Below are 26264 nucleotides of genomic sequence, written 5' to 3'. Positions count from 1 at the left end.
CACATGCACGGGCTCAGAGAGAGTCAAACTCTCATGGCAGTTAGAATCACTTTTATGGGACATTTCTTCTGGGTTTCCTTTGGCCAATCATCTTGCTCTGCCTGGTTCTGAGTCCGTATTCGGTGTATTTTAGGGTCCTCCCACATGTGCACACGTATCTCTTGGCCAAGATGGATTCTAGTAAAGAGCCCCATGGGTAGCTGATATCACTTACTGTGGGGTGGCGCCTCCTCCCTTTCTGACCTCCAGAGAGCTTTTCTGCCTGTATGTAGTCTGGGAGGTCTCTTTAACTTCAAGAATCAGGAATCTGGAGTCTTTTATCTCTTGTCTGGGCAGGGCCCAGCCTGTTTCTCCCTCTAGTTTGCAGTATCTGAGCACTGGGCAGAACCTGCTCAGCTTGGGGCTTATCCATCTCCCGCCTCAGAGCCCACCAGCCACAACTGTGAAGCAGCTTTCCAGCACCATTCAGCGCAGCTGCCACCACCACACAGCAGAGCCTCTCGTCAGCCCTACTTCCTCCTTTCCCTGGATTTGCATTCTTCCTTCCAACTCCAGAAATTCACGGCTGGAATGAAGTTTTGAGCCAGTGGCTTTCGAGATTCTGCCATCCAGCCTCCAGCGGGGTCCTTCTGGACACGAGGCAATACCTTCATTAGCTGCTTTTCCTCTGTCTTTGGCCAAGGGGACACCCGTGTGGGGCTGGCCCCAGCAGCCCCCTAAGCAGGGCCCGTGTGTCTGTACCTACCCCCTTGGAAATTCAGTCGGGTATTCTCCACAGCTGTCAAAAAGTTGTTCTCGATAGAATGCAGTTGTTCAGAGCTGCAACCAAATTAGAGTGAAACAGCATGAGAGCGTACACACAAACATACACTCACACACACTTCGCACACACCCACATGCACACCAACTCCACCTCCATGATGGAAGAACTAACTGTATGTCCATACTTTTTATTACTTTTTGCTAATGGTGGACGTCTGGCCTGGGAAGACTTCTTACCGGAGCTGCTGGATAGTAGAATAACTTTGAGGTCCTAGGGGATGTGGGAACCACAACCACAATCCTAAGGAATATGGGAAACTTTTATTGCTTTACTGATTTCTGTCTTACAATGGAAATCTCCAAACATGTGCCCAAGCAGAGATCACAATGCAGTAAATCCCTGTGCACCCCAGCTCAATTTTTACAACACAGCCATACACGGCCAGGCCTGTTTTATCTTGCACCACCAGCCACTCCTCTCCCCAGCCCCACATACCTGGATTATTTTGAAGCAAATTCTTAGCATTATATTATAAATCATCACATTGAAAATTTATCCATAAACCTCTCTAATACAGGTATCCCCTGCTTTTCAAAAGTTCACTTTATACCACTTAGATTTTATGAAAGACATACATTGGTATCTGGGCTACCCAGGTGGTGCTAATGGTAAAGAACCTGCCTGCCAATGCAAGAGATGTAAGAGACGAGGGTTCAGTCCTTGGGTCAGGTAGATCCCCTGGAGGAGGGCATGGCAACCCACTCCAGTACTCTTGCCTGGAGAATCCCATCAACAGAGGAGCCTGGCAGACTACACTCCATACGGTTGCAGAGTCCGACATGACCAAAGTAACTTAGCATGCAGGTACACACACACCGAAAAAGTTCATGACTATACATATATGCACACACTTTTTTTTGGTTTTCTTCTTAGTCTTTTTTGTCTTTATATATATAATATATGTATAGTCTTTTTGCCTATATATATATTTAACGAAATTATTGCTTTCAGAGTGAACTGAGAATAATCTGATCCAAATAAACCAAGAGCAGCATAAGAAATTTCTTGCCTGGGAAATCCCATGGACAGAGGAACCTGGCGGGCTACAGTCCACAGGGTCACAAAGAGTCGGACACGACTGAGCAACTTCACTATAGGCTTCCCTGATAGCTCAGTTGGTAAAGAAACTATCTGCAATGTAAGAGACCCCAGTTCGTTTCCTGGGTCGGGAAGATCTGCTGGATAAGGGATAGGCTACCCACTCCAGTATTCTTGAACTTCCCTTGTGGCTCAGCGGGTAAAGAATCCGCCTTCAATGTGGGAGATCTGGGTTCAATCCCTGGGTTGGGAAGATCCCCTGGAGAAGTGAAAGGTTACCCACTCCAGTATTCTGGCCTAGAGAATTCCATCGACTGTATAGTCCATGGGGTCACAAAGAGTTGGACGAGTTGGACACGACTGAGCGCCTTTCACTTCACTTCACTTAGCATAATAGAGGGGTTAACAACACAAGCTCTGTGGAGGCGGGGCCGACGTTTAGAGAACACCCTCACAGTCTTTCTCCTCGAGGATGATTTCTACGTGGGCCGCTATGCTGGTGCAGCCGCCTGGTACCTGTGGTTCCAGGAGCCTGAGTGGTGCAGCTGAGTGTGAAGGTGATGCTTCAGTCACGTCTCAGGAAGTGAAAGCGCTCTCTGTCTCCAGGCTGCCCTCACCTGGTTCTGTTCTGAACACTCTGGCCCCTCAAAGCAGAAGTGACGCTTTCTGTCAGTATGGACTCGACTCCTGCTGCCTGTGTAAACCTGCTTAGCCCAAATAGCTGCTTTGGGTTTTCCACAACTGACTTTGGCTCCTTGTGACCTTCACCTCTGAAATCCAGGACCCTGTTCCATGCCTGACACTAGGTCACCACCTCTCAGGGACGGGCCGAGAGCTCTGGCCAAGCTTCACCGTGCCCTGGGAAGGATGCTGCACTCATTTCCTAGGGCTGCCACAGCCAGGCACCACAGAGTGAGTGGCCTAAGTCACAGGTATCTATTGCCTCACAGTTCTGGAGGCTAGAAACCAAGACAGATGGTGTCAGCAAGGCCACACTCCTCCTTGGAATCACGGGGAAGAATCCTTAGTCACCTGAGCCAGCCTCTGGTGGCGGCTGGAGTCCTCGCCGTCCTGGGCTTGCAGCTGTGCCGCTCTGAGCTCTGCCTCCCTCATCCCCTGATGCCGTCCCCGTGTGTGTCTGTGTCTCTTCCTTCTTATAAGGACACCGGCCATATCAGATGGAGGGCCCACCCCACTCTAGAATGACCTCACCGCAATTTTAATTGCACTTTTAATGATCCTATTTCCAAATAGGGTTATTCTGAGGCATAGGGCTTCAGACTCCAACCTATCTTTCAGGAGAACAAAATTCAAGCCAAAGCAAATGCTCTGATAACTAACTGCTCTTAGAAGGACCCCTAAAGTCCTTTCAGGGGTTTTTGGTGTTTTGTTCTTCTTTTCTTTTTCTTCTTTCCCTCACAAAAAAATCTATAAATCAGGCAGAGGAGGTTTTCTTACCTTGCTTTGTTAATGGGGAAATTGGAGTATAAAACAATGACACAATTTGTCAAAAATAGAGATAAAAATAGGATGCATGTCTCGCAGCTCCTCACCCACAGCTTCTGATTCATATTCCTCCCCCGCTCGGGTAACTGGCAGTTCAGGGCATGTCAAAGGTAAAGATAAAAGGTTGATTCCAGCCAGTCTCCCTAATAATGTTTTCTTGTTAAAATAAAAATGTATAAGCTGCTGAAAGATTAGTGGTTGCTGACTCCCCCAAAGAATCCAAACACCTTCCTCCTGCCTGCTCCTACATGGAGATAAGATCCTGCCAAGAGGATTCCTGGGAACCTGCTATTGTTTGTAGGGGTACAGGAGGCATCACTTCCTTGAGGCATGGTCCTCCTGTTCTAAGTCCTATAGCCTCTCCTGGGGGGCCTGGGGTTCCCATCATCACCACCGACATGACAGGAAGAATACAGGCCTCAAGTCACCCCTGTCTGAGGCTCTCGCCTGGGAATGGGAATCTTGAGTGGACCCCACAGGGTGGAGGGGTGCCTGGCACTGAGTCGTGCGTGGCAGGCACACAGAGGCAGCTCCTGAGGCCTCAGCAATGAGGTCGTCAGGGCTTCTCTGCTTCTGTCCTTCCTGCTGTGTCTACTGTTCTCAGCTAAAGAGCTCTGGCATGTGCATATCACCATGGAAGGGACGCTGGGATAACTGCCCCATGTGGACGTCAGTGGCCTCAGGAGCACAGCTCAGTGACTTTGGCTAGGGAGCTCTTAAAAGAACTTGTGCTTGAGAGGAGGTATGCAAGAACTCACCCAACATCCACACAAACCTGGGGTGTGTGGACGACATCAGGGTTTAGAGCCACAAGGCCAGGCCTCAGGGCCATAGTGTGTTCCACTCCTCAGCTTCAGCATCTGCCCTCGTCTTTTCCACACTTGCTAGGTTATGACATAACACTATCTTCTTTAACAGAGAACCCCACCTCCCGGCCAAATCGAGTGGCTTAACACAATCGAAGTGTATTCTTCATTCATGGAGAGGCCAGTTAAAAAGACCATGCTTCCAAACCCTGGACTCCATGTGCCTGTGGTTCCCGCACCCCCTTGGACCTCAGAGTCATTCTACTGTCCTGTGGACAGGGAGAGTGCAGCAGCTCTGCTAGGAAGTCTTCCCAGGCCAGATCTAAAAGCGGCCCAGGTACCAGCGGGACACTTCTCTGGATTTATTTGACTTGAGGTCTACAGGAGCAGGCGCTCTGTCTTGTTCATCATTCTGTCCATCGGCTAAAATGTGGTCCACGGCCACACCTGTCTACAGGGGCTGGGAACGGGTGGCGAGCTGTGGCCTGGCGGTGTACGGGGGCTTGAATGAACACTGGTTGTCTCTGCTTCACCAGGCCTCTTGCAAGGGTCCCTTCTTTTCTCCTGCTTCTTAAATGTGAGTGTGTCTCGCGTCTGCCTCAGCCTCTTCTCTCTGTCCCCTTCCCACCACTCTGGGATGGGGTGTCTCTGCTGGGTATGGCCTATGGAGACAGTTCCCGAGTTGACAGACAATCTCTAAACCTGTGACTTTTTCAAATTAGCTCCTGTATCTTTGTTTCTCAATCCTGCAGTAGTCTGGTCATACAATTCTTTCATTTGCCCAGCAAATATTTATGGAGCCCTACCTTAGTCCTGTTTCCCTAAGGGGAAATTTTTTTGAAATGCCTAAGTCAGAAGCTTATATTTAACTTTTTATTGGGAAGTTCAATTCCAAGGAAACAAGAAAGCGGAAAAGGGAAGTGAGAAAGACAGAGAAGGGGAATAGATACAAGGAGGTGATCTCAGAATGGACAATTGGCAGGATGATGTGAGAGCCATGAGTGAGTTAGGACTTCTATCTGCCAGCATCTTTCTTCTCCTGGATCTGTTGCTCAGAGCCTTTCTTGGGGGATTTGGTCCCTGCACGTCCGACTTGTAATTGCGTCCTCTCCAGGAAACTCCTGGGAGCCAGGGTTCCTGCCATCCCCCCAGCCTGGGAGGAGGCCCAGAACCCTGTGCTTGGTCAGCACCCTGCCCTCAGGCTCCTTGACCCTGGTGGTCGTGTTCACAGGTCTGAGACCAGGGAACGGCAGGAGCCCTCCCCAGTATTGCTCTGGCCAGAAACAAGATGTGGAGCGGGGAAGAGGCAGGCTTAGCCCAGAGCAAGTGCCAGGCACAGAAGCCTAGGCACAGAAGCGTGCACCAGACAGGTAGAGTCTGCCCTCACGGAGCCTAACTGGGGTCAAGAAGACGTCCCGCTGACAGGAGCCCCGTACCACCTGCCAATCGCGTTGTCTCCCCCCAGGGTGAGCGGCATCACACCCTGACCCCCCCCCCGGCTGCAGCCTCCTCTACAGAGCTGGCAGCTCCCCTGGCCCTCACATGCCCTCCATCCCCCGAGCAGTCCTCAGGTTCAGTCAGCGACCATAAGCACCCTCCAAGTGCCTGAAGTGAGGACAGGCAGCGTCTTGCTCCCCACCGAGTACGGGGCTTGCAGCCACACCTGGCCCAGTAGGGCCGCCATGACGTCTGCCGGGGCGGTGATGGCGCCAGGCCGCGGCTTAACTCCACGGCGGCCCTGGCAGGTCTGTCACAAGATCGCTTCCGCCACTTGTTCCTTTATGCCCCAGTCACTGCCTTTCACCAGGACTATTTCCGGAGCATCCCAACCATCTGACCGGGTCTCTCCTCCTCCCAGACACATTTCGGAAGCCCGGCTCTAACCACATTTGCCCCTGCTCCAGCTTCCCAGCAGCTCCTCACGGCTCACCTCAAAGCCAGGCTCCGGGCTCCCGGGCTCTGGAGGGTCTGGCCTCCGTCTCACCTCCTCCCTCCACTCCCGTGTCTTCTACCCTGGACCAAACAGAGCCACCTCCATTTCCTCAGCTTCATAGTTTACTTCCAAGATTCTTTCTTCGCTGTTCACCAAAGGTGCACAGTCCCCAGAAGGACTCCTTTTCAACAGATGTTGACATTGTAGCCACGAGATATTAGACCCAGTGCCACAAAAATCCAGGTTGGCGTCTCAGCGCTGTGGGGTGCGCCTGTGAAACGCTCAGCCCTGACAGGTGCCTTTTTTGTGCCATCTCTCTTCTGCCAAGCAGATCGGCCCCTCCTCTTGAAACCAAGGGGGGCCCTGTGGGGCTCCCAGCACAGAGGCCCTTTCCCCCTCATTTCTTGTAGGCAAGACTCCAGCCTCCGTGACCTTTCCTGAGGTCCAAAGGGCAGATGTGAACAGTTGCTAATCAGAAGAGGAGCCACCAGGAACCACCTGAGGCAAGGATTAAAGGGCCCAGAGGTTTAGGAGACTCTGCACACACCCTCTTCTCATCAGCAAGCCTACTCTTGGGAAGTATTGTTACAAAGCTTCTCATCAAGTCCTCCTGGGGAGGACGCTTAGTTTTCAAGGTGGGCGTCTGCTGTGTCACCCTTTGCCTGGCAAAGGAATAAAGCTGTCCTTTGCTACTTCACCCGAAACTCTGACTCTGAGACTCCATTCAGCACCAGTGTGCAGAGAAGCTGAGCCTGCATCACTCTCCCTGCCACCCAGGGCCCACGCCGTCCCCCACCAAGACCACTTCTCATAGTGAACCTCACTCCCTGGCCACATACCACGCATCTGCACATGTTCCCAAGGCCTGCATCTTCCCATGAAAATCCTTCCTCTCCACAAAGCTTTCCTGTTTGAGATCCTTTAAATCACAACCCTTTAGCTGTGTTTCTTATACCATTATTTGCACCATGTCTTATTCCCACTGATAAAATGCCAAGTATCCATTTTGTGTCCCCACGAAGGTTCTGACGCGTGAAAGAGAAAGAAAGGAAGGAAATTCAATGAACACATAGTCAGGGCCTCCCCCACAGAGCAGAGGCCAGATGCCATTTTCCAGTGGAGCCTGCGTCAGAGGGAGAGAGGGGAAGCTGCTGACTTTTGATCCATGTGGACAGAGGAAGCAGAGACTAGAGCCCAAAGGTGCTTGGTGACTTGGCTTCCCAAGGCGTTAAGGGCAGTTCTGCAATCATCTCCTGAAAATTTAAGTTTCGGTCTCACGTTCAAAATCAGCTGAGGACAGCCCACTTCCCCTGCTCACAAGCACCCACAGCAGCCAGGGGCCCATGATCACTTCTACATGCTCCCTAAAGAGGCTCAAATGTACTTCTATAGCTTTACAGATACCTGTCTGTCCCCTCCCCCAGCACACACGTGTCATTTAAAACCGGGTCTCAGAAAAGAAGAATGGGGGCCGGGGGATTCCAAAGGGCACCCATTTAAAAGCAAATCGGCTGTCAGAAACCAGTGGTTGTCCTGAGGGTGAACTGATACACCCTTTCAGTTCAAGTAACCAAGAGGAATTTGCCCTGGAATTTTTCCAACTTTAATGTATGCTGTCCAATTATTACACTTCATGAAAATCACTGCACCCTCCCTCCAGGCATGTTTGCCAGTGAAACAAAGAAACGAGTTTCAACTAGAGCTTTTGTTCCATCAAACACTCCTTTCCAGGCCCTGTATCTGTCACTACATGTGGCTAGGTGTGGGTTCGAGGATATTAAGTCCACCCTTAAGAAATGTGTAGTCTAGTTGACCAAACAGACCTAGACAGTAAGCAGCGATGAAGCAGTACTGGAGACTCAGACTGGACAAAGGAAGAACTTTCTAACAATGAGGACTATTAAACAAAGGATGAACCTCATGAGGAGCGAAAAATCCCACCTCAGGAGGAATGTGCGGATGGGGGGCAGGCACATCCCCAGTGTATAAACGTATTATAAGCCTTAGAGGGGTTCCTTGGGATCTGGACTCACCTCATTTGCAAGTGGATCACAATAAACTGGAAAATTCCAAAAGAGATGGGAATACCAGACCACCTGACCTGCCTCTTGAGAAATCTGTATGCAGGTCAGGAAGCAACAGTTAGAACTGGACATGAAAAAACAGACTGGTTCCAAATAGGAAAAGGAGTACATCAAGGCTGTATATTGTCACCCTGCTTATTTAACTTCTATGCAGAGTACATCATGAGAAATGCTGGGCTGGAAGAAGCACAAGCTGGAATCAAAATTGCCGGGAGAAATATCAATAACCTCAGATATGCAGATGATACCACCCTTATGGCAGAAAGTGAAGAGGAACTAAAAAGCCTCTTGATGAAGGTGAAAGAGGAGAGTGAAAAAGTTGGCTTAAAACTGAACATTCAGAAAAAGAAGATCGTGGCATCTGGTCCCATCACTTCATGGCAAATAGATGGGGAAACAGTGGAAACAGTGTCAGACTTTATTTTTTGGGGCTCCAAAATCACTGCAGATGGTGACTGCAGCCATGAAATTAAAAGACGCTTACTCCTTGGAAGGAAAGTTATGACCAACCTAGATAGCATATTCAAAAGCAGAGACATTACTTTGCCAACAAAGGTCCGTCTAGTCAAGGCTATGGTTTTTCCAGTGGTCATGTATGGATGTGAGAGTTGGACTGTGAAGAAAGCTGAGTGCCGAAGAATTGATGCCTTTGAACTGTGGTGTTGGAGAAGACTCTTGAGAGTCCCTTGGACTGCAAGGAGATTCAACCAGTCCTTTCTGAAGGAGCTCAGCCCTGGGATTTCTTTGGAAGAAATGATGCTAAAGCTGAAACTCCAGTACTTTGGCCACCTCATGCGAAGAGTTGACTCATTGGAAAAGACTCTGATGCTGGGAGGGATTGGGGGCAGGATGGGAAGGGGACGACAGAGGATGAGATGGCTGGATGGCATCACTGACTCAATGGACGTGAGTCTGGGTGAACTCCGGGAGTTGGTGAGGGACAGGGAGGCCTGGCATGCTGCGATTCATGGGGTCGCAAACAGTCGGACATGACTGAGCGACTGAACTGAACTGAAGTGAAACTCACTTTATTCCCCTTTAATCTGCCAACCATAGTCCCCCAAGGCATAGTTACAGGCAGCTCAAATGAACCTTACGCTAATGGTACTGAGCAGGACCCTGTGGGACTCTAGGGTGATAGGGAGTAACCAGACAAAGTAGGTGACTGAATAGTTAATCCCACTAGGGAGCTGTCAAAAAAAAATATGGGAGACCCCTATACGTTAATGATTACTCAAGAAAGTAGGTTTGCTTAACCACAAAACCAAGCAGGCTTGCTTAGCAACAAAACCACGCAACAGAAGCACGCGACACCCCCCAAACAATGAAACAATGATGGCAAGAGAGCATGCACTGCCCAGTGAGCTCAGTGTGTTAATGATCCCTAGGACACGCTCTCTGCACACATGGAAAAACAGTAACTGTGGACCTCGCCTGACCCCGGAGGGATGAGAAAACTCCCCTGCTCACGCTGGAGGAGGAGCTGCTGATGGAAACATGATGTCTACTCAGGAAAGACAAAGCAGTTCTTCTCCCGCTCCTACTTTTCCTTTGATTATAAAACTGTAGCCCACCAGGTTCTCAGGTGCGGCATTTCTCAGCTGCCACCTGTAAGCCTCAGCAGCAGCCTATTCTGACAAACCACTTCTCTGCTGCCACTGAACACTTCTCTGCACTGGGACATAAGGACTATGGCACAGGCTCTTCGGAGGCTCCGGAAATGACACCTAACAGCTTCAAAGGCACAGAATCTTTCTGTGTACTTCATTTCTTTGATTATAGGAAAAAGCCTTCATTCAGCCTCTGTGACCTACTCTGAGCGCCAATGGGCAGTTTCAAGGAGTTGTTAGTTAGGGAAGGGAGGGGATGCAGGACAAGGGAGAAGCAATGCAGACCAGCCTTGGGGCAAAGTCCTGTTTCTCCATCAACAGATACACGCAACACTATCTTTAAGCTATTTTGCAGGTACTGAAACCCCCTCCAGGTGAGAGAAGTTAAGGATTATCAATGGTATGCCACCCACAGGCATACAGACCCCAGACCAGTTGGACCTGAAGGATGAGGGTACTGACTTCTACTTACCTCATCCAAGAATGTCCATGAGCTGATCACAACTTCTTTGAACAATTACTATAAAACCTCTCACCATCTTCTTAGGTTGGGACACACAATTTTGAGGTCATTAGCCTGCTGTGTCCCCCCCTTTACCTGGCAAAGTAATAAAGCTATCCTTTTCTGCTTCACCCCAAAGTCTGTCTCTGGGATTTGATTTGGTACTGGTGTACAGAGAAGTTGAGCTTTAGGGAACACTAACATTTTAACTCACTGTAGGTTCCTAAGAACTTCGGGTTGGGTCACACGCTCTTACCTGAGAAGCCTGGGGAGATGTCAGGACTTGCCTCCCATCTCACGAGTCTGGTTATGTGTGTGTGTGTGTCGGGGGTGGGGGGTTGGTGGGGAGGGAGGTATTGATATGGTGTGCGTGTGCAGCGTAAGAGTGAGGGCAAGGTGTGAGGACCAGAACCTCTCCCTAGCAGGCTGACGGCAGGACACACGTGAGTCTGATAATTCAACCAGCAGAAGGGCAGCTTTACTGGCTGGCTTCCAGCAGCATTTGCAGAAGTTCCTAAAAACAGCCAGAGGCTTTTTATGGTAACAGACCCTCTGAGCCACAGACTCAGATCCTCAGGCCTCTCCTGCCTCATCCCTGCCATCCGCCCCGCCTGTCCTGCCCTGCCTCAGGGCCCAGAGTCTCTGTAAACTCAGTTCTCAGCGGGCCCTAGATCCAGTCTGCTAGGAAGCCCAGCTTTCCATCCTCCCCACCCACTCCACCCACACAGCTGAGGTCACACCGGCCCAGCCTCTTTTGCAACTTTCCCAAGTTTGTGCATAAAGAGAGAGGAGGAAAACTCAGAAGGAAGTGACTTGGCCTCAACAAGTTTGCTCCCAAAGCCTTTTTCCTTTGATCTAGCTGAGACTGCTGTTCTAAGAGGAGCCCTCCAGACTCAGAGAGAACCCCCCACCTGCCATCGGAGGCTGAAAAGACTCTGGAAGCTTTTCCTGGTTTTTGTCTGTTTCAGCAACCCCAGAGGTACTTGGGTTTGTGGGTGTGGGGAGGACTGGAGGAAAGGGAGGCTTCGAATCTGGCAGCTGTGGAGCGTAGATCCAGCCCAGAGACCCCTCCACGCCTGAGCAGCTCCCAGGGGTGGCAGCAAGCCAAGGCAGAAAGGACTGCTTGCCCAGCCCAGGGAGCCTGCCCGGTCGGGGCTCTGCCTGGCCGCAGGCAGGGGGCAGGACGGTGCGGCTGGCCACATGGTCAGAGGAGGGCAGAGATGGAGCCAGCAGGGCTGGGTCCTTCAGCACCCCATCACACTAACAGGGCACCTTCCAGGAGGGAACCGGGTCGACCCAAGGGTCTCGAGGGGAAACAGGAAACTCCTGGAGTAGGAAAGCGTCCCTCTTGTTCTAAATTGTAAATATTCCTCGCGTAGCTCTGCAGGGCTTGGGGAGTCAATGAACAGAGTTGAATAGACTCAGAGCTTAGTCTCGGCTCACCTCAAGCTAGTTGTTCCCGACTCGAGCCCGCTGGGCTGTGATGGTGTTTTGTTAACTGCAAAGTGTCGTATAATTGCTAGGCATCATTGTATATTAACAAAAATAATTGCTTTGGAGTGGCTAATCCATTCCCCATCACACAAGTGCCGCGGAGATAGTGACTGATCTATATCTTCGACCTCCATAGTACTGATGTGTGGTAGGCACGCAGTACATATCCTGATGGATGGATGGATAGATGACTATTTATTGAAGACTCAATATTCCTGGCATGGGTCAGCCTCTTTAGAGGGATTGAAAGGTGTGAGGCATTGTCCTGCCCTCTAGGCACTGACAGTCTACTTGGGGAGATAAGACTAATAAGCCCAAAGAACTTAAAGAACGGGAGTGCTGAGCCTCCTGAAACCAAGACTTCGGTACACTTCCCTGAGGGAGCAGGTCTAAACCTGCTAGGTTTGGGGTGGGTGAGGTGGACTGGCAAGCCTTCCTGAGAGGCAATAAAGACTTGTGCTCTCTTGATAGCCTCTTTTCAAAGACAAACTTGCTCCCAAGATTGTAAACCCCATTTATGTGTTAGGGTGGATACCTCTGTGATTTGCCAAGGCGTGGGAGCAGAGACAGGAGGCACTGCCATGGGGTGGGAGGAGGGGGCAGGCTTCGCCGGCTGCCGAATGCTCATCTGCCCCTGCTCACTGCCTCTCATCCCTCCTCCCTGTCCGCAGCAGTGACCCCTCACCCAACACCAAGGAGGCAGAAGCTTGTGTCTGGGTCCTGGTTGGGCCCAGAAGGGCAGAGAGAGAAGGAAAGTGGGCAGGTGAAAGCAGAGCAGGTCCAAGAGTCCTTAGGAGACTGGCTTGAAGACACTTGCGTGGAGGGGTGAGGTGCGTGGGGAGGTACCAGCGCCGTCTTTCTTTCTTACTCTCCAGGCAATCAGTTACGCTGTAGCTTGAGCAGATGGGCAAGGCCAAGTCCTGCCAGGCAGGAGAATAGTTCCCGGCAGACTCTGTTCTGTGTGGGCCTGGGCTGGCTGAACAGGGGCTCTGCTTTCCAAATCTGCTTTTCTCTGTTATTTAACAGTGGAGGGTGATGACTCAGTCTGGCCTCCAGGAGGATGCACTGGTTTAAAGCATCTGAGTCAGCTGGGTTGGGAGGGAGGAAGCTTAAAAGGACAGCCACTGCCAAAGCCCAGCCAAGGCTAGAACCGGGAGGATATGGGAAGAGCCTTCAGCACACGCTTCCCTGGTGAGCCCAGCCAGTGTCTACTCACAAGCCACCTTCTGTCACCACGGATGCAGTCTGGTCACACTCCTACTGCTAGTTATCCTGGGGCCAAGGACCAGGCTGTTTTATTTTTCAAATAGAAGGACTCACGCATTTACTACTGAACCACCCTACCAATGCATAAACACAGAAACAAAGAGAAAAAAACATTTTTTCCCCAGTAGAATGTGCCCAGCTGTCCGGATTAGCAGTGATTTATCCTATGTATACAATAAATAGCAGTGACCTTTATCCCGGATCAACATGGGACCCTCTCACATGGGATTCCTTACAGACCCAGCTGGGTTCTTCTCCAGGGTCTCTTCTTGGAGTTGTACCTGATCTTATTACCAGCTGGCATGTGAATCCATTGGGAGAATGGGATATTTCTTCTGCTTTTGTTTCTTGGCCAGGAACTGCTTGATCCTGAAACTCTTGTGAGAAGGCACGGTGAGGAACAGAGTCAACCACATACAGCGAGGGGTGGAGCAGGGGAGGGTGCCAGGGTCCAGCCCCGGCTGATCCAGGGTATTCGAAGGAGAGACGGCCTCGGCGACCTATTTATTTAAATAGTCACCAAAGATATAAAGAGTAATAGAATGAGGATAGCTCAGTGAGGAAATTCAGTGGAGAAAAGAGGCTGAATAATTCAGCCAGAAGGTGAGAGAAAGAATGACATGGGGAGACCAAGTTTCGGTGAACAAGGCCCACACTTTATTTTCCAAAGTAGTTTTTATACCTTAAGTTATGCATAGAGGATAATGGAGGAAGGGGTAGAGTCATGCAGTAAGCCAGGCTTTCTTCCTGCAAACTTATCATATGCAAAAGTTTAGGTGATTTGCATCATCTTCTGGCCCAGAGGCCTGTTAACATTTTAAGACCCTTTCTTCAGAAAACTTATTTTTCTCTAAAGGTGATTAGGCAGGCGCCACCCTCCAAAAGCATTGAAGTTGCATTCCTATAGGGCAAAGGTGTGGTGGGCTATAACAAGAAAAGGGATTAACTCAAGGGTCCAAGGTTACAAACATTAAAGCTACTACTTACACCAATTATATTAATCAACACACTGCCAGGGACACAGCAGGTAAGGGATACGGAGACTTAGCAGCAAACATTGGCCCAACAAGTGAAAAACCCTTCACCAATACAATTTCTAATCAATCTTTTAACTGCTCAAAGGAATCTGTGTTTAGACAGTTTAGAACATCTCCTGCCTCTCACAGTTGGGAGGCTCTGAACAATCACATGTGGCCAGAAAAACCTATTCAGGCGGGCTAGAGGATTTCCAAAGGAGTTTGTAGGTTGAAACACTGTCACACCCAGGAATTATTAACTGGAGCTGTAAGCTAACTCTTTTTTCAGAGAGAGATAGTGGGGGACAGCCCCCCGTAAAGTCAGAGGTGTAGGTGAAAGCACAAAGCAGAAAGTAGGCAGACTCTGGTTTTGGGGGTAGATGCTCGAGAATTTCCAGGGGGACTCCTGAGGCTCGATCCCGCCTTTGCGCATGCTGAGCCTCCTTCCTCATGACCTTTGCCACGGGTGGAGTTCCTCACGCTGGCTCCTGGCAGTGATAGACTTCCAGCTGAGCTATTCCAGACCCTGAAAGATCATGCTGTGAAGGTGCTGCACTCAATATGCAATATGTGCTCAATATGCAATATGCCGGGAGACGGCTCCCGGCAGGAGGGGGCGACCTGCTGTTGTAAACAGCCCCCGCAGCAAATCCCTGCCGTCGGGGGGTAGGGGGAGAGCTGCCTGGCAGCACACTTGGAGGGCACGTTAGGGGAAGAACCAGGTAGTGGTAGGCAAGGGAGCTCAGTAGAAGCTGAGGTGAGCTAGAATCTGGAGAAGAAAAGACTCAAGTAAAACTGCCACCCTATGAATCTCAGGAGGGCTGGCGTGGAGCAGAGGAGCTGGGCCTTCTTTCTGCAGCTTCTGGGGGAAATCCTCCCCTCGTGGAGGGAAGCTCTTGGGGGGCACATCTGTCCATGTCTCCATGAATATGGGGAGGTATGGGAGGTGGCACCAGGTGGGCTTCAGGGTCCGTCTCTAGCATACTGGAGCAGGATCCACACCGGTCACTTGAAATCAGCCATGGTGGGAGTCCACCGAAGAAAGCAGCAGGCACTGTTGATCCAGCCTGTGTCCCCCGCCACGGTTAGCCATTTAACTGGGTCCTTTCAGTTTGCTGTAAGAACGTGACAAATGGGCTACCCTGCAGAATCAGCCTCAGCCATGAGGGGTGTCCATTTTACCCACAAGGGAACAGACTCATCAAGATTAGGAAACTCTCCCGAGGCCACAAGCATACAGAGGTGGGATGAAAATCCTGACTCTGAAACTCATGATTATGCCATGATCCCCAGAGGCCTCTCTCCTGCCCCAGACACAAACGTGACTATCCTGTCAGATGACTTTGGGCTGCCATCCATCCATCCACCTGCTCTTTTTAAAGGAATATTATCTTTATCAGATATTTTAAATTACAATAACTTAGACTAGTATAACAAATTTTAGCAGGATGTATATAAAATAAAACAATAGCTCCTAGCCTTTAATCTACCTTTCCCAACCTCCTGTTAATCATTCAGTATGTATCTATTCATAGCTTTCTGTGTATCGCAAAGAACGAAAGAGAGTGAAATAGCTCAGTTGTGTCCAACGCTTTGCATCCCCATGGACTGTAGCCTACCAGGCTTCTCTGTCCATGGAATTTTCCTGGCAAGAATACTGGAGGGGGTTGCCATTTCCTTCTTCAAGGGGTCTTCCCGACCCAGGGATCGAACCTGGGTCTCCCACACTGTGGGCAGATGCTTTACCATCTGAGCCACCAGGGAAGCCCAAAACTGGACCTGAGGGAAGTCCCCTCAAATGTCTTAAGAGCATGGTTCAGGGTGACACTGGAGCCATGATAATTCAGCATTTCTATGGAGAATTTCTCCAGACAAGAATACTGGAATGGGTTGCCATTTTCTTCTCCAGGAGATCTTCCCAAAACAGGGATTGAACCTAGGTCTCCTGCATTGCACGCAGATTCTTTACCGACTGAGCTATGAGGGAAGCCTCTGTGTATTACAGGACAAGGCAGTTTTTTTTTTCTTAAAGGAGTGAATTAATAAAATGTCTGTGTATTGTGCGACAAGCATAAATATAATATTAAACATATGATCACATACGTAGGGCTGTTGTTCGTTTTTATACAATTGGGATCATACTGTACAAAATGTTCAGTGATTTTATTTTACTTAAGTCATCATCCTTTTCCACTTCATTAATTGACTCCTTTGAAAACTGCCTAGTATTCCAGAGTATGAATGATCATAATTTAATGCCACAGTCTCTTACTGATGGACATTTAGGTTACAGTGTTCTTCAGCAATTACCTTTACAAAAATGTGTATTTGAGCATATGTGTATTTCTGTTGGATACACTTCTAGAATTAGAATCTAGGGTATGTTCCTATTAAATGTTGTTACTTGTCAAATTGCCCTTCAAAAAGATGGTGCCAATTCATAGTCTATCAGCAATAAACGAGTTTTTCCCCACCCATTTGTCAACACTAATTTTTTTTTACAGTTAGTTTTTTTTAATTTGTTTATTTTTTAATTGAAGGATAATTGCTTTACAGAATTTTGTTTTCTGTCAAACCTCAACGTGAATCAGATATAGGTATACATATATCCCCTCCCTTTAAATCTCCCTCCCCACCGCACCCCTCTAGGTTGGTTCAGAGCCTCTTTTTGAGTTTCCCGAGCCATACATAGAATTCCCATTGGCTATCTATTTTACTTATGGTAATTGAGTTTCCATGTTACTCTTCCCATACATCTTACCCTCTGCTCCCCTCTCCCCATGTTATTATCAATCCTTTTTATTATTTACTTAGTTAGCTATTTGGCTGTGCCAGGAGTTAGCTGTGGCACGCAGGATCTTCGCTGTGTGATGCAGGATCTTCGCTGCAGCATTCGGACTCTCCAGTTTTGGCTTGCAGGTTCAGTAGTTGTGGTATACAGGCTCAGCGGTTCCATGGTGTGTGGGATCTTAGTTCCCTGACCAGGAGTCGAACCCACATCCCCTGCATTGCAAGGCAGATTCTTAACCACTGGACCACCAGGGAAGTCCCTATCATCAATCTTCTTAATTTTTGCTGTTCTGGTGGGTGGGAAAAGTAGTATTTTTTAACGTTGCATATCCCTAAAAAGTGAGTACCGCTCAAAACTTACTACTTATCATTTGTAAGATCTCTGCTGCTTACTTATTCTTGGCTCACTTTTATGTTCTGTGTTGTCTTTGATTGTCGTCTGTAGAGTTCTTTACACAGAGTGGACATTGATCTTCTGTTATTCACATACGCTTTCTACCTCCCCTGCCCTCAACCCCGGCTCGGCCGCACCATGTCAATCCCAAGCCATCCAGCCCCCAAGACTCTGACAGGGGCACCAAAAGGGTGTGTGATCCTCACTGCAGATTCGCAGAAGGCAATAGGCAGGACTTAGCAGTTAAGAGTGTGTTCTCTGGAGCTAGGCCTGGAGTCAAATCCCAGCAACTATTAACGTAGGCTCTGCCACTCACAGATGGCTTCTGGAGGTGAACTACATACCTGGCTTCTCTAAACACCTGCTTCTTCAGTGGTAAAACAGAGATAATAGTAGCATCAATCCCCCAGGCTATTTTTGGGTATAAATAATAGCCATCAGATAGCTAACATTTCTTGAGCCCTTAATTTGTGCCATAAATGCATTATAATAATGTACCATGTGTTATTAACCTCATGATGATATGCATATTATTTCCATATTCACATAGTGCTCTGCACAACACCAGGCAAGTAAACCTTAGCCTAGAGTGAGTGCTGATGGCTGTGTGGTGACATGTGTCACTCCTCTGCTTCAGGATGCTCACGGACCCCTGTGGTCAGTCTGCACACCAGAGCTCCTGTCCAACGGCCCATTCCCTCAGCTTCTGCTGTGCCTCTTACCGTTTTGGCTGCCTTTCTCTCGGTCCCCTACAGCTCTACCAGGATTTGGTTGGGGTTTACCAGACCTGAGTCGAATACCCTAGATCCAGCGCACACGGATTCCACAGACTTGAGCTCAGGAGGTCAGGGGGCAACATGCACAGAGCAGCCTCTCTGCCCTCTGGGTCACACATGAGCTCATCCATATGCTGCGTGTGTGGCCTGAGATGAGTTATGAGTGACTTGGCTTCCCTGAGCCCCGTTGTACTCATTTTGAAGCTCAGGATTCTCCAAGTCCTACAGAGCAGCCCCTGTGGATGCTCAGCCAGTGCTGGCTCCCTTCCCACTCCCCTGCCCCACTGTTTTCTGACTCCCTAGGGCTCTGTACTGGCTTCTGAGGCGAAGTTAGCAGGTTACACCAAAGCCTTTAGGTAGGAGCCCACCCTCGCTCCCTTTCCTGAGTGGTGACTGATGCTTAGAGACACGTGCCCTTAGGAGCTTCTGAGTCACTTATCCTGCAGCTGGCTTCCTGGTGGGCAGTGACCCCATTACAACATACCAGCCCTGCTTAGTAGCCTGACTTTTCTTCCTCTGCCTGTCTGAAGTGTGGGAAAACGTATGACAAATGAGTAAGCATTTGACAAGATTCTTGGCCTGATAGTCATGACCCTTAACCTTGCTTCCTTCCTAGGCTTTTCTCTCCCCGCACTCTCACCTCACCCTTCCTGAGGCAAACCATCCACGTCCTCCACTCACCTATCCCCCAAGCTTGATTATTTCATTCTCTCCTCTGAAGTATTCCTCCAACCTCATGTGTCATTTCTGCAGGGCTCAGGTGGATTGCCGGCTACCACAAACACACACACACACACACACACACCCTCACAGCACTTTCTCCAGGCTTTGGTCAGGACAGTTTCCACTTTCTCTCTGCTGTTATCGCTTATTTGCTTTGTCTTTTGCTCCTCCCAGTGTCCAGGGCAAGTCTCTCATGGCCCAGCGACTTACAACTCCAATAGATAAAGCATTTTTCAACTAGAAGGGGCCTTGGGTCACTGGGTCCCAGATGGCTCATTCTGTAGTCAGAAAGCCAAGACTCAAAGACAGGAAGTAACAGGCCCCAGCAGCAAAGTGAGAACTAGAACCAAACCCTCAGGACGTCCAAGGGAGAGCTTTTCCCAGTACCGGGAAACTCAAGTTGATAACCTTAACCAGTAAAGTCGGATCAAGGTTAACTCACATACATCTAGTGCATCTGAGATTAGAAGACCCGGGAGTTGGGAATAGTATATATGTGTGTGTACATAGGGGTAGAATGAAAGAGCTAAGTAAGCACAAGTCCCTGAAACAGTTTTGCTTTATCTTCTTAAAAATAATAATTATATATGCATAAATATATAATTTGTATGTATATATGTTTAACTTTTCATTTTCATGGCAACCGACTCCAGTGTTCTTGCCTGGAGAATCCCAGGGACGGGGGAGCCTGGTGGGCTGCCGTCTATGGGGTCTCACAGAGTCGGACACGACTGAAGCGACTTAGCAGCAGCAGCAGCATGTATAATCATGAGGCTTCCCAGGTGGCACTAGTGGTCAAGAACCCATCTGTCAATGCAGGACATGTAAGAGATGCAGGTTTAATCCCTGGATCTGAAAGATCCCCTCGAGGAGAATATGACAACCCACTCCAGTTTTCTTGCCTGGAGAAGCCCACAGACAGAAGAGGCTGGCGGGCTACAGTCCATAGAGGCACAAAGAGTTGGACCCAAATGAAGTGGTTTAGCATGCTCTCATATATATATAAACATACATATAAGCATTTTCCTCTTACAGGAACAATACATGTTTGACATGTTTGCTGTAAAAAAAAAAAACAAAATGAAACACACTAAAAAGTATGCTATGCTATGCTATGCTATGCTAAGTCACTTCAGTCGTGTCCGACTCTGTGTGACCCCATAGATGGCAGCCACCAGGCTCCCCCGTCCCTGGGATTCTCCAGGCAAGAACACTGGAGTGGGTTGCCATTTCCTTCTCCAATGCATGAGAGTGAAAAGTGAAAGCGAAGTCGCTCAGTCATGTCTGACTCTTAGCGACCCCATGGACTGCAGCCTGCCAGGCTCCTCCATCCATGGGATTTTCCAGGCAAAAGTACTGGAGTGGGGTGTCATTGCCTTCTCCGAAAAAGTATAGAGAACAAAATTAAAATCATGTAGTTTTCTACCACCCAGAATTAATCACTTACATTTTTTATATATTTCCTTCTAGAACTTTTTCCATGCAGGTAGGAATTCATTTCAGGCTTCCCTCGTAGCTCAGCTGGTAAAGAATCTGCCTGCAATGCAGGAGAGCCCGGTTCAATTCCTGGGTTGGGAAGATCTCTTGGAGAAGGGATAAGCTACCCACTCTAGTATTCTTGGGCTTCCCTGATGGCTCAGATGGTAAAGATTCCGCCTGCAATGTGGGTGACCTGGGTTCGATCCCAGGGTTAGGAAGACCCCCTGGAGGATAGCATGGCAACCCACTCCAGTATTCTTGCCTGGAGAATCCCATAGACAGAGGGGTCTGGTGGGCTACAGTCCATGGGGTTCCAAGGAATCAGACATGACTGAGTGACTAAGCACACCACAGGAATTCATTTCAGTACTGGGGATGGGGATGGGGGTATGGTTTCTACAGTTCAGTGTCTTTTGTTTTTCATTTAGATCCCATGGCATAAGCACTTTCCCGCATTATTATAACACGCTCACAAACTCCATTGTAATGACTGCTTAAGAGTTCACTCTGTGCCATAATTTTTTTTAACCATTTCTTAATTGTTGGATGTTTATAAATGACACTGGGGAAGCACATTCTTGAACAAGATCCTTTGCCCGCATTTCAGATAACTTTTTTAGAACAAATTCCTAGAAGTGGAGGGCGGGGACGTTTTTAAGGCTCTCCTTACTTGCTGCCAAGCAGCTTTCCAGAAACATGTACCAGTTACACCCCCACCAGCTGCATGAGAGAAGAGCCTTTTGATTCTGCCAAGGCAGCAGCACCTCGGGCTGGGGGAGGGCACCGCTTCACCAGAGGCGTCTCTGCATCCGAACAATGGGCCCCTTGTCCCACCCCCATCTCCTCTTCCCGCACGGCCCTCCTTCCCGGCTCGCGGCTTGTCTGTCTGCAAGGCCTCTGTTCAGTCCAGTGCAGTCTTGGTGCTCCAGGCTGCTGCCTCCAACAGCAGGGAGGGTAGAGCTAAAGGTGAGAGGAGAGCCTGTCCCGTGGGGGCACCATCCTTCCAGCCCCAGGGAGACCCCCAGGAGAAGTGAGGGCACGGAGTGTGTCAAGGTTGCTCAGTCATCTGCCTCCTTCACAGAACAAGCCCACCCCAGCCCCTGGTACTAATCTGCATGTGGCAGGGGAGAGGAGAGGCCAGCCCCAGTGACAAAGGCCACAGGGGCCTCTGGCCAGCTTGAGGACAACTTCTGTTTCCCTGCAGATTCTGAAGCCCCTCCATGAATCCTCGGAAGAAGGTGGACCTCAAGCTCATCATCATTGGAGCCCTGGGGTAAGCCAAGTTCAGCCCGGGGCCTGGGGTCTGGGAAGCAGCCCCTTCCAAGGACAGTGAGACATCCAGGATGTGCTGCCCGCTTCCACGGGTCCCTTTCTGATTCAGAGTGGCACCAGGGAGGGCGTTCCACCCCAAGGAAGGGAGCCGAGGTGGGAGAAACAGGCCGGGAGTCAGACCACCTGGTTTCTGACCCCAGGTCTGCGGCAACGCCACAGTAACCGGGTACGTGAACTGGGCAAACCATTTAGCATGTCTGCCTTCCTCCGTCTGGCCACACGCAGGAAAGGCCTGACCATTTTGCTGGGAGGCACTCAGCTCTCTACAAACTTCTCTGCTCACTTTGGTCCTATTTCTAGAGTCCATTCCCTAGTCCCTTGCTCCTCAAACTGCAAATGTTAGAAATTCAAAGTCTCAGAGAGAAACGGTGGTGAGACGGACAAGATGCTGAGAATGGTGTGGGGGGGTGTGTTCACGTGTCCTGGTTTTTCCTCTCAGTGTTGGAAAGACCTCCCTCCTCCACCGATATGTGCATAAGACGTTTTACGAAGACTATCAGACCACGCTGGGGGCCAGCATCCTCTCCAAGATTATCATACTGGAGGACACAACCTTGAAGCTGCAGGTGAGCAGCCCTCCCATCCCCTCCTCAACATACGTGCCTGAAAGTCAGCCCACAGTTCCCGGACAGGCTCTCACGCAGCAACGTGCACCCAGAAATAGAGTCGTCCAGAGCATAGGTCAGCAAACTTCAACTCATGGGCCAAATCCAGTCCTCCATCTGCTTTTGAAAATGAAGTTTTAACGGAGTACAGTCCTGCCCATTTGTGACCTCGTGACCTTATGGCTGCTGTCACACTACATCAGCAGGACTGAGCAGCAGCAACAGACAGTGTCTGCAAAGCCTGTTATTCAGGAGTACTTTCACACCTGACCTGGGAGAAAATGAGGGCTCAGATGTGACAGTACTCTTAAAAGTGTTAGTTGCTCAGTCGTGTTTGACTCTTTGCAACCCCATGGACTGTAACCTGCCAGGCGCCTCTGTCCATTGGATTCTCCAGGCCGGAATACTAGAGTGGGTAGCCATTCCCTTCTCCAGGGGATCTTCCAGACCCAGGGATCGAACCTGAGTCTCCTGCATTACAGGTAGATTCTTTACTGTCTGAACCATCAGGGAATCTAAATATTAGTGCAGAGATTCTGTAGTGTACATGAATGACAGAGAGTCATGTCCGTGCATGAAAGGACTGCATGCGCCTTTACCCAGAAAGGAAGCTTTGACATGAGGTGGCCTGGTTGAACGTCCCTTCAGCCACTCATCACAGCCCCATGGGGCCACTGCTCTTTCCCTTCCAGATCTGGGACACAGGCGGCCAGGAGCGATTCCGCTCCATGGTGTCTACATTCTACAAAGGCTCTGATGGTTGTGTCCTGGCTTTCGATGTAACTGACCTGGAGTCCTTCGAAGCCCTGGAAACCTGGCGGGGTGATGTTCTGGCCAAAACCATTCCAATGGAGCAGCCCTACCCCATGGTGGTGCTGGGGAACAAGATCGATCTGGAAGACCGGCAGGTACCGTCGGCTCATTCATCCATTCACCAAACATGTGAGGACCAGTTACATGCCAGGCGCTGAGCTAAGTCCCACACATACAGAGCTGAAGCAGGCATAGTCCTTCCCTTAAGAGTTTCACAGTCTAGTAATGGATGTATTTTAAAGGTAATTATGATGCAATATGGTAAACCATGAGCAATCATAGAGAACACCTTGGGGACCACAGGGAAAGGGCAACCATCTACTCAAATCCAGGGTATACAAAGGGCTTCCTAGAGGAAGCGGGTTCCAGGCTGAAGAAACAACATGAGCAAACGTAAGAAATAGCATCAGCAAAGGTAGGAAATAGCATCATGATATAAGCTGAGAACCAAAGGCAATTCTATCTAGAGACCGGGAATGGAAGAATGAAGGCCTAAGAAGTAGGCAGGTGGGATTTGAATTAACCTGTAGAGTAGTATTTCTTTTTTTGGTAGAATATTTGTTCTACCCAAGGTCAGATATGGAGTCTGTAGTTATGCCTCCTTGAATCTTCAAATATTCTCAGAAAGTAGTAATCTGTATTTTTATTAGCTTAAGCATATTCTACATCATCTGGCTAACCGCTTAACAAATGATCTGCTTGCTCCATGACGGCAGTGACCACATCTATGTGGGTATTTACTTATTGCAGGCATTGAGTCAAGCTCTGTTCATCATTGCCTACTAATAAGAAAAGAGTAAAAGTAAGTTAATTTATAAAAGATGTTCTTGTGCCAAACAAAACCCAAAAGACACCACAAAGAGTGTTTGAACAGGCTGACTTAGTGTTTCAAATAGAGACAATAAATGGGGAACTAAGTCATCATATTTGAACCACATTTTCAAAAGGGTTCAAGTAAAAAGTGATAGGAGAACCGAGGCATCATTTGGAAGGATGAAGGGTACTTCCAGCTAAGCCACCCCCTCCATAAGGAAGAGCCTCCTGTTCAGAGAGAAAGACGAGTTTGGGTTTGACACGCTGAGTTTGAGGAGCTTGTAGAACAACTGATTGGGGATGACCAGTAGGCTTTAGAACACATAAGAATGAAACTTCAAAGGAGAAGTCTGTGCTAGAAATAGAAATACAGAAGTCATCAATTCTCTGGTTACTACAGGTTGCAAATTTAGTGTCAATTCTCTAAGTACAAATCCTCAATCTCAAATAAGAGTCTAAGTCCTAAATTCATTCACCAGCCAAGCAGTCTCGAATTTCTGCACTGGGGCCAGCAGCAGGTGAGAACACGGTGGCCTAGGAGGCAGGTCCCATTGCCAGCTTTACGCATCCACGCGTGCTCCCTTTCTCAGGATGATTCTGGTTTCAGGCTCTGTTAGGAGTGAAGCAGAAAGAGGAGAAGTGGTCAGAAGGTCAGGGAAATCCTTATATGACTGGTACTGTCTCGTGCGCTCCAGCAGATATGTCACGCTGTCTCTTGGTGGGTGACTCCTTTGGGTCCTAAGAAGCCTCCAGTGGAACATTTAAATGTACCTCCCATGGCAAAGGTCTTGCATATTCTTCCTCTCTCTCCTTAGCTTCTAATTTAGGAGTTTAAGAGCCATCCTCCATCCTACAGTTCAGCTTCTCCGGCAGATGCTCTCCCGACGGGCTTTGTAACAGCCGCAGGCTGGCGAGCTCCCCTTCCCAGGGTACACCGGTGCGTGCTGGCCGCACTGATAGCCCGGGGTAGTTCATTCTCAGGGCACCGTCCTCTCCCTGCCCTGATGCCTTTCACCTTAAGCCCCACGGGTGCAGTTAGACACCAGTTCACTGTAGCCACCAACTGTCACGTGGCCTCCCCGAAGCCCTCTTTTGGTCAGAGTTGAAGCTTTATATGGTCTTCCTCTTGTGTCAGTGTTCCCCCAACACAGTTCTCTGCAAAAAATATCCTTTCTAAACCCTCCTTTTCAATCTTTTTCTATCCATGCCAGAGGGCTTGGAGTCATTCAGCAGATTCTTGCTCATCAACCTTTGGAAATGTGCACGGTCCCATGGGTGGGCTCTCTTCCAACCAACTTGATATCCGGCATCTATCAGATGGTAGTGTCTCTGCCACAACTTCCATTTTAGCATCTTGCTTCTGTAGGTCGTGGGGTGGGAGGTCAGGGGTGTTCGAGACTGAGAGTCTAACTTTCCCTCAGTGAGATAAGAGGCAGCATCTTCTGTTGAGAGGGAGGAGGAAGGGAGGCAAGAAGGAGTCTTGAGAATCATGGTGAGGCTGCGCCAGGCACTCTGGAGAGAAACAGGTGAAGGAGCTGGCCAAGGACGAAGCGCGGGACTGACGGTGCAGCAAGGGCTCCGCTAAGGGAAGAGACCAGGAGACCAGCTGAGTGGAGTCCGGGTTGTGGTTTTCTTCAACAGCAGTGCATGGGGTGAAGGCCAGGGACCTGAGGGAAGGTTTTTCCAGACAAGAGTAGCTGAAGAACAGAGCCGTGAGGACACCGAGACCCATGGAAGGAAGAAGAGAGACCAGGAGAGGCTGAAGAACCAGGGGGCTGTCAGAGGTTGAAGAGCAGGCAAAAGGAGGAAGGGAAAAAGAGACCACGTGTAAAGGTTCATGGAGGCCCTGGGCTGGGCCTGGAGGGGCAGGCGGAATGGGGAGGAGGTGGAGATGGAGGGAGGGGAAGGAAGTGTGAGGCTCGGGGCTGCGTGGAAAGGAAGCTTCACCAGATCACAAGCATCCAAGGAATGAGGGTACCGGATGGGAGGTGTAAGTGATGACTCAGAGGGGTAGAGGCATCCAATCCCAGCCACGGGGGCATGAGCTTTGTTCTGCAGAGAGAGGAAGAATAAAGGTTTGAAAGAAACAGTGAAGCCCAAGGCAAGCCCAACTCCGTCTCTGGGATCTGTGCTGAACAGGGTGTGGAAAGAGCTCCCCCACTGGAGAAGGTGACAGGATTTGGAGGGGGGCAAGCCGGAGGAAGAGAGGTGAGGAAGTGCTCACAGGCATGAAACAAGCACAGGGAAATGCAGAGGAGGAGCTGGGAGTGGGGCTCGCAGAGGGACTTTGATCCAGAGACCAGGGATGGGGAGCCAGAGGTGAGGCTGGGACACCGCTGCCCTCCAAGGGCACAGACCAGGCAGAGGATGCTGCCAAGCCTGAGAGGCGAAGCTGGGGCTTGGAGAGCAGGCTGCAGATAGTCCTCACTTGCACAGGGCTGAGTGGATAAGGACCCTGAAG

General features: G+C 49.6%; 1 protein-coding gene and 1 pseudogene across 2 annotated transcripts in view; one reads left to right on the top strand and one right to left on the bottom strand.

The window, feature by feature from the left end:
• Positions 1-10942: 10942 nt before the first annotated feature.
• RAB7B (RAB7B, member RAS oncogene family) overlaps positions 10943-26264 on the top strand; it is a 28444-nt gene continuing 13122 nt past the window's right edge. Inside the window, exons 1-4 of one of the 2 annotated variants that reach the window (XM_019976688.2) lie at positions 10943-11281; positions 21445-21513; positions 22012-22138; positions 22870-23085. In XM_019976688.2, coding sequence (XP_019832247.1) covers positions 21461-21513; positions 22012-22138; positions 22870-23085 — 396 coding nt within the window. In that variant the 5' untranslated portion in view covers positions 10943-11281; positions 21445-21460. Of the gene's footprint in view, positions 11282-21132; positions 21207-21444; positions 21514-22011; positions 22139-22869; positions 23086-26264 lie in introns of those variants that run through there. The other variant, XM_070767828.1, reaches the window with a different exon arrangement.
• Positions 13295-13478, bottom strand: LOC139176518 (large ribosomal subunit protein eL39-like; annotated as a pseudogene).

Source organism: Bos indicus, chromosome 16, assembly GCF_029378745.1.
Source record: "Bos indicus isolate NIAB-ARS_2022 breed Sahiwal x Tharparkar chromosome 16, NIAB-ARS_B.indTharparkar_mat_pri_1.0, whole genome shotgun sequence".
Taxonomy (NCBI): Eukaryota; Metazoa; Chordata; class Mammalia; order Artiodactyla; family Bovidae; genus Bos; species Bos indicus.
The sequence above is the reverse complement of the archived record's forward strand: the minus strand, read 5'-3'. Positions and strand labels throughout refer to the sequence as shown.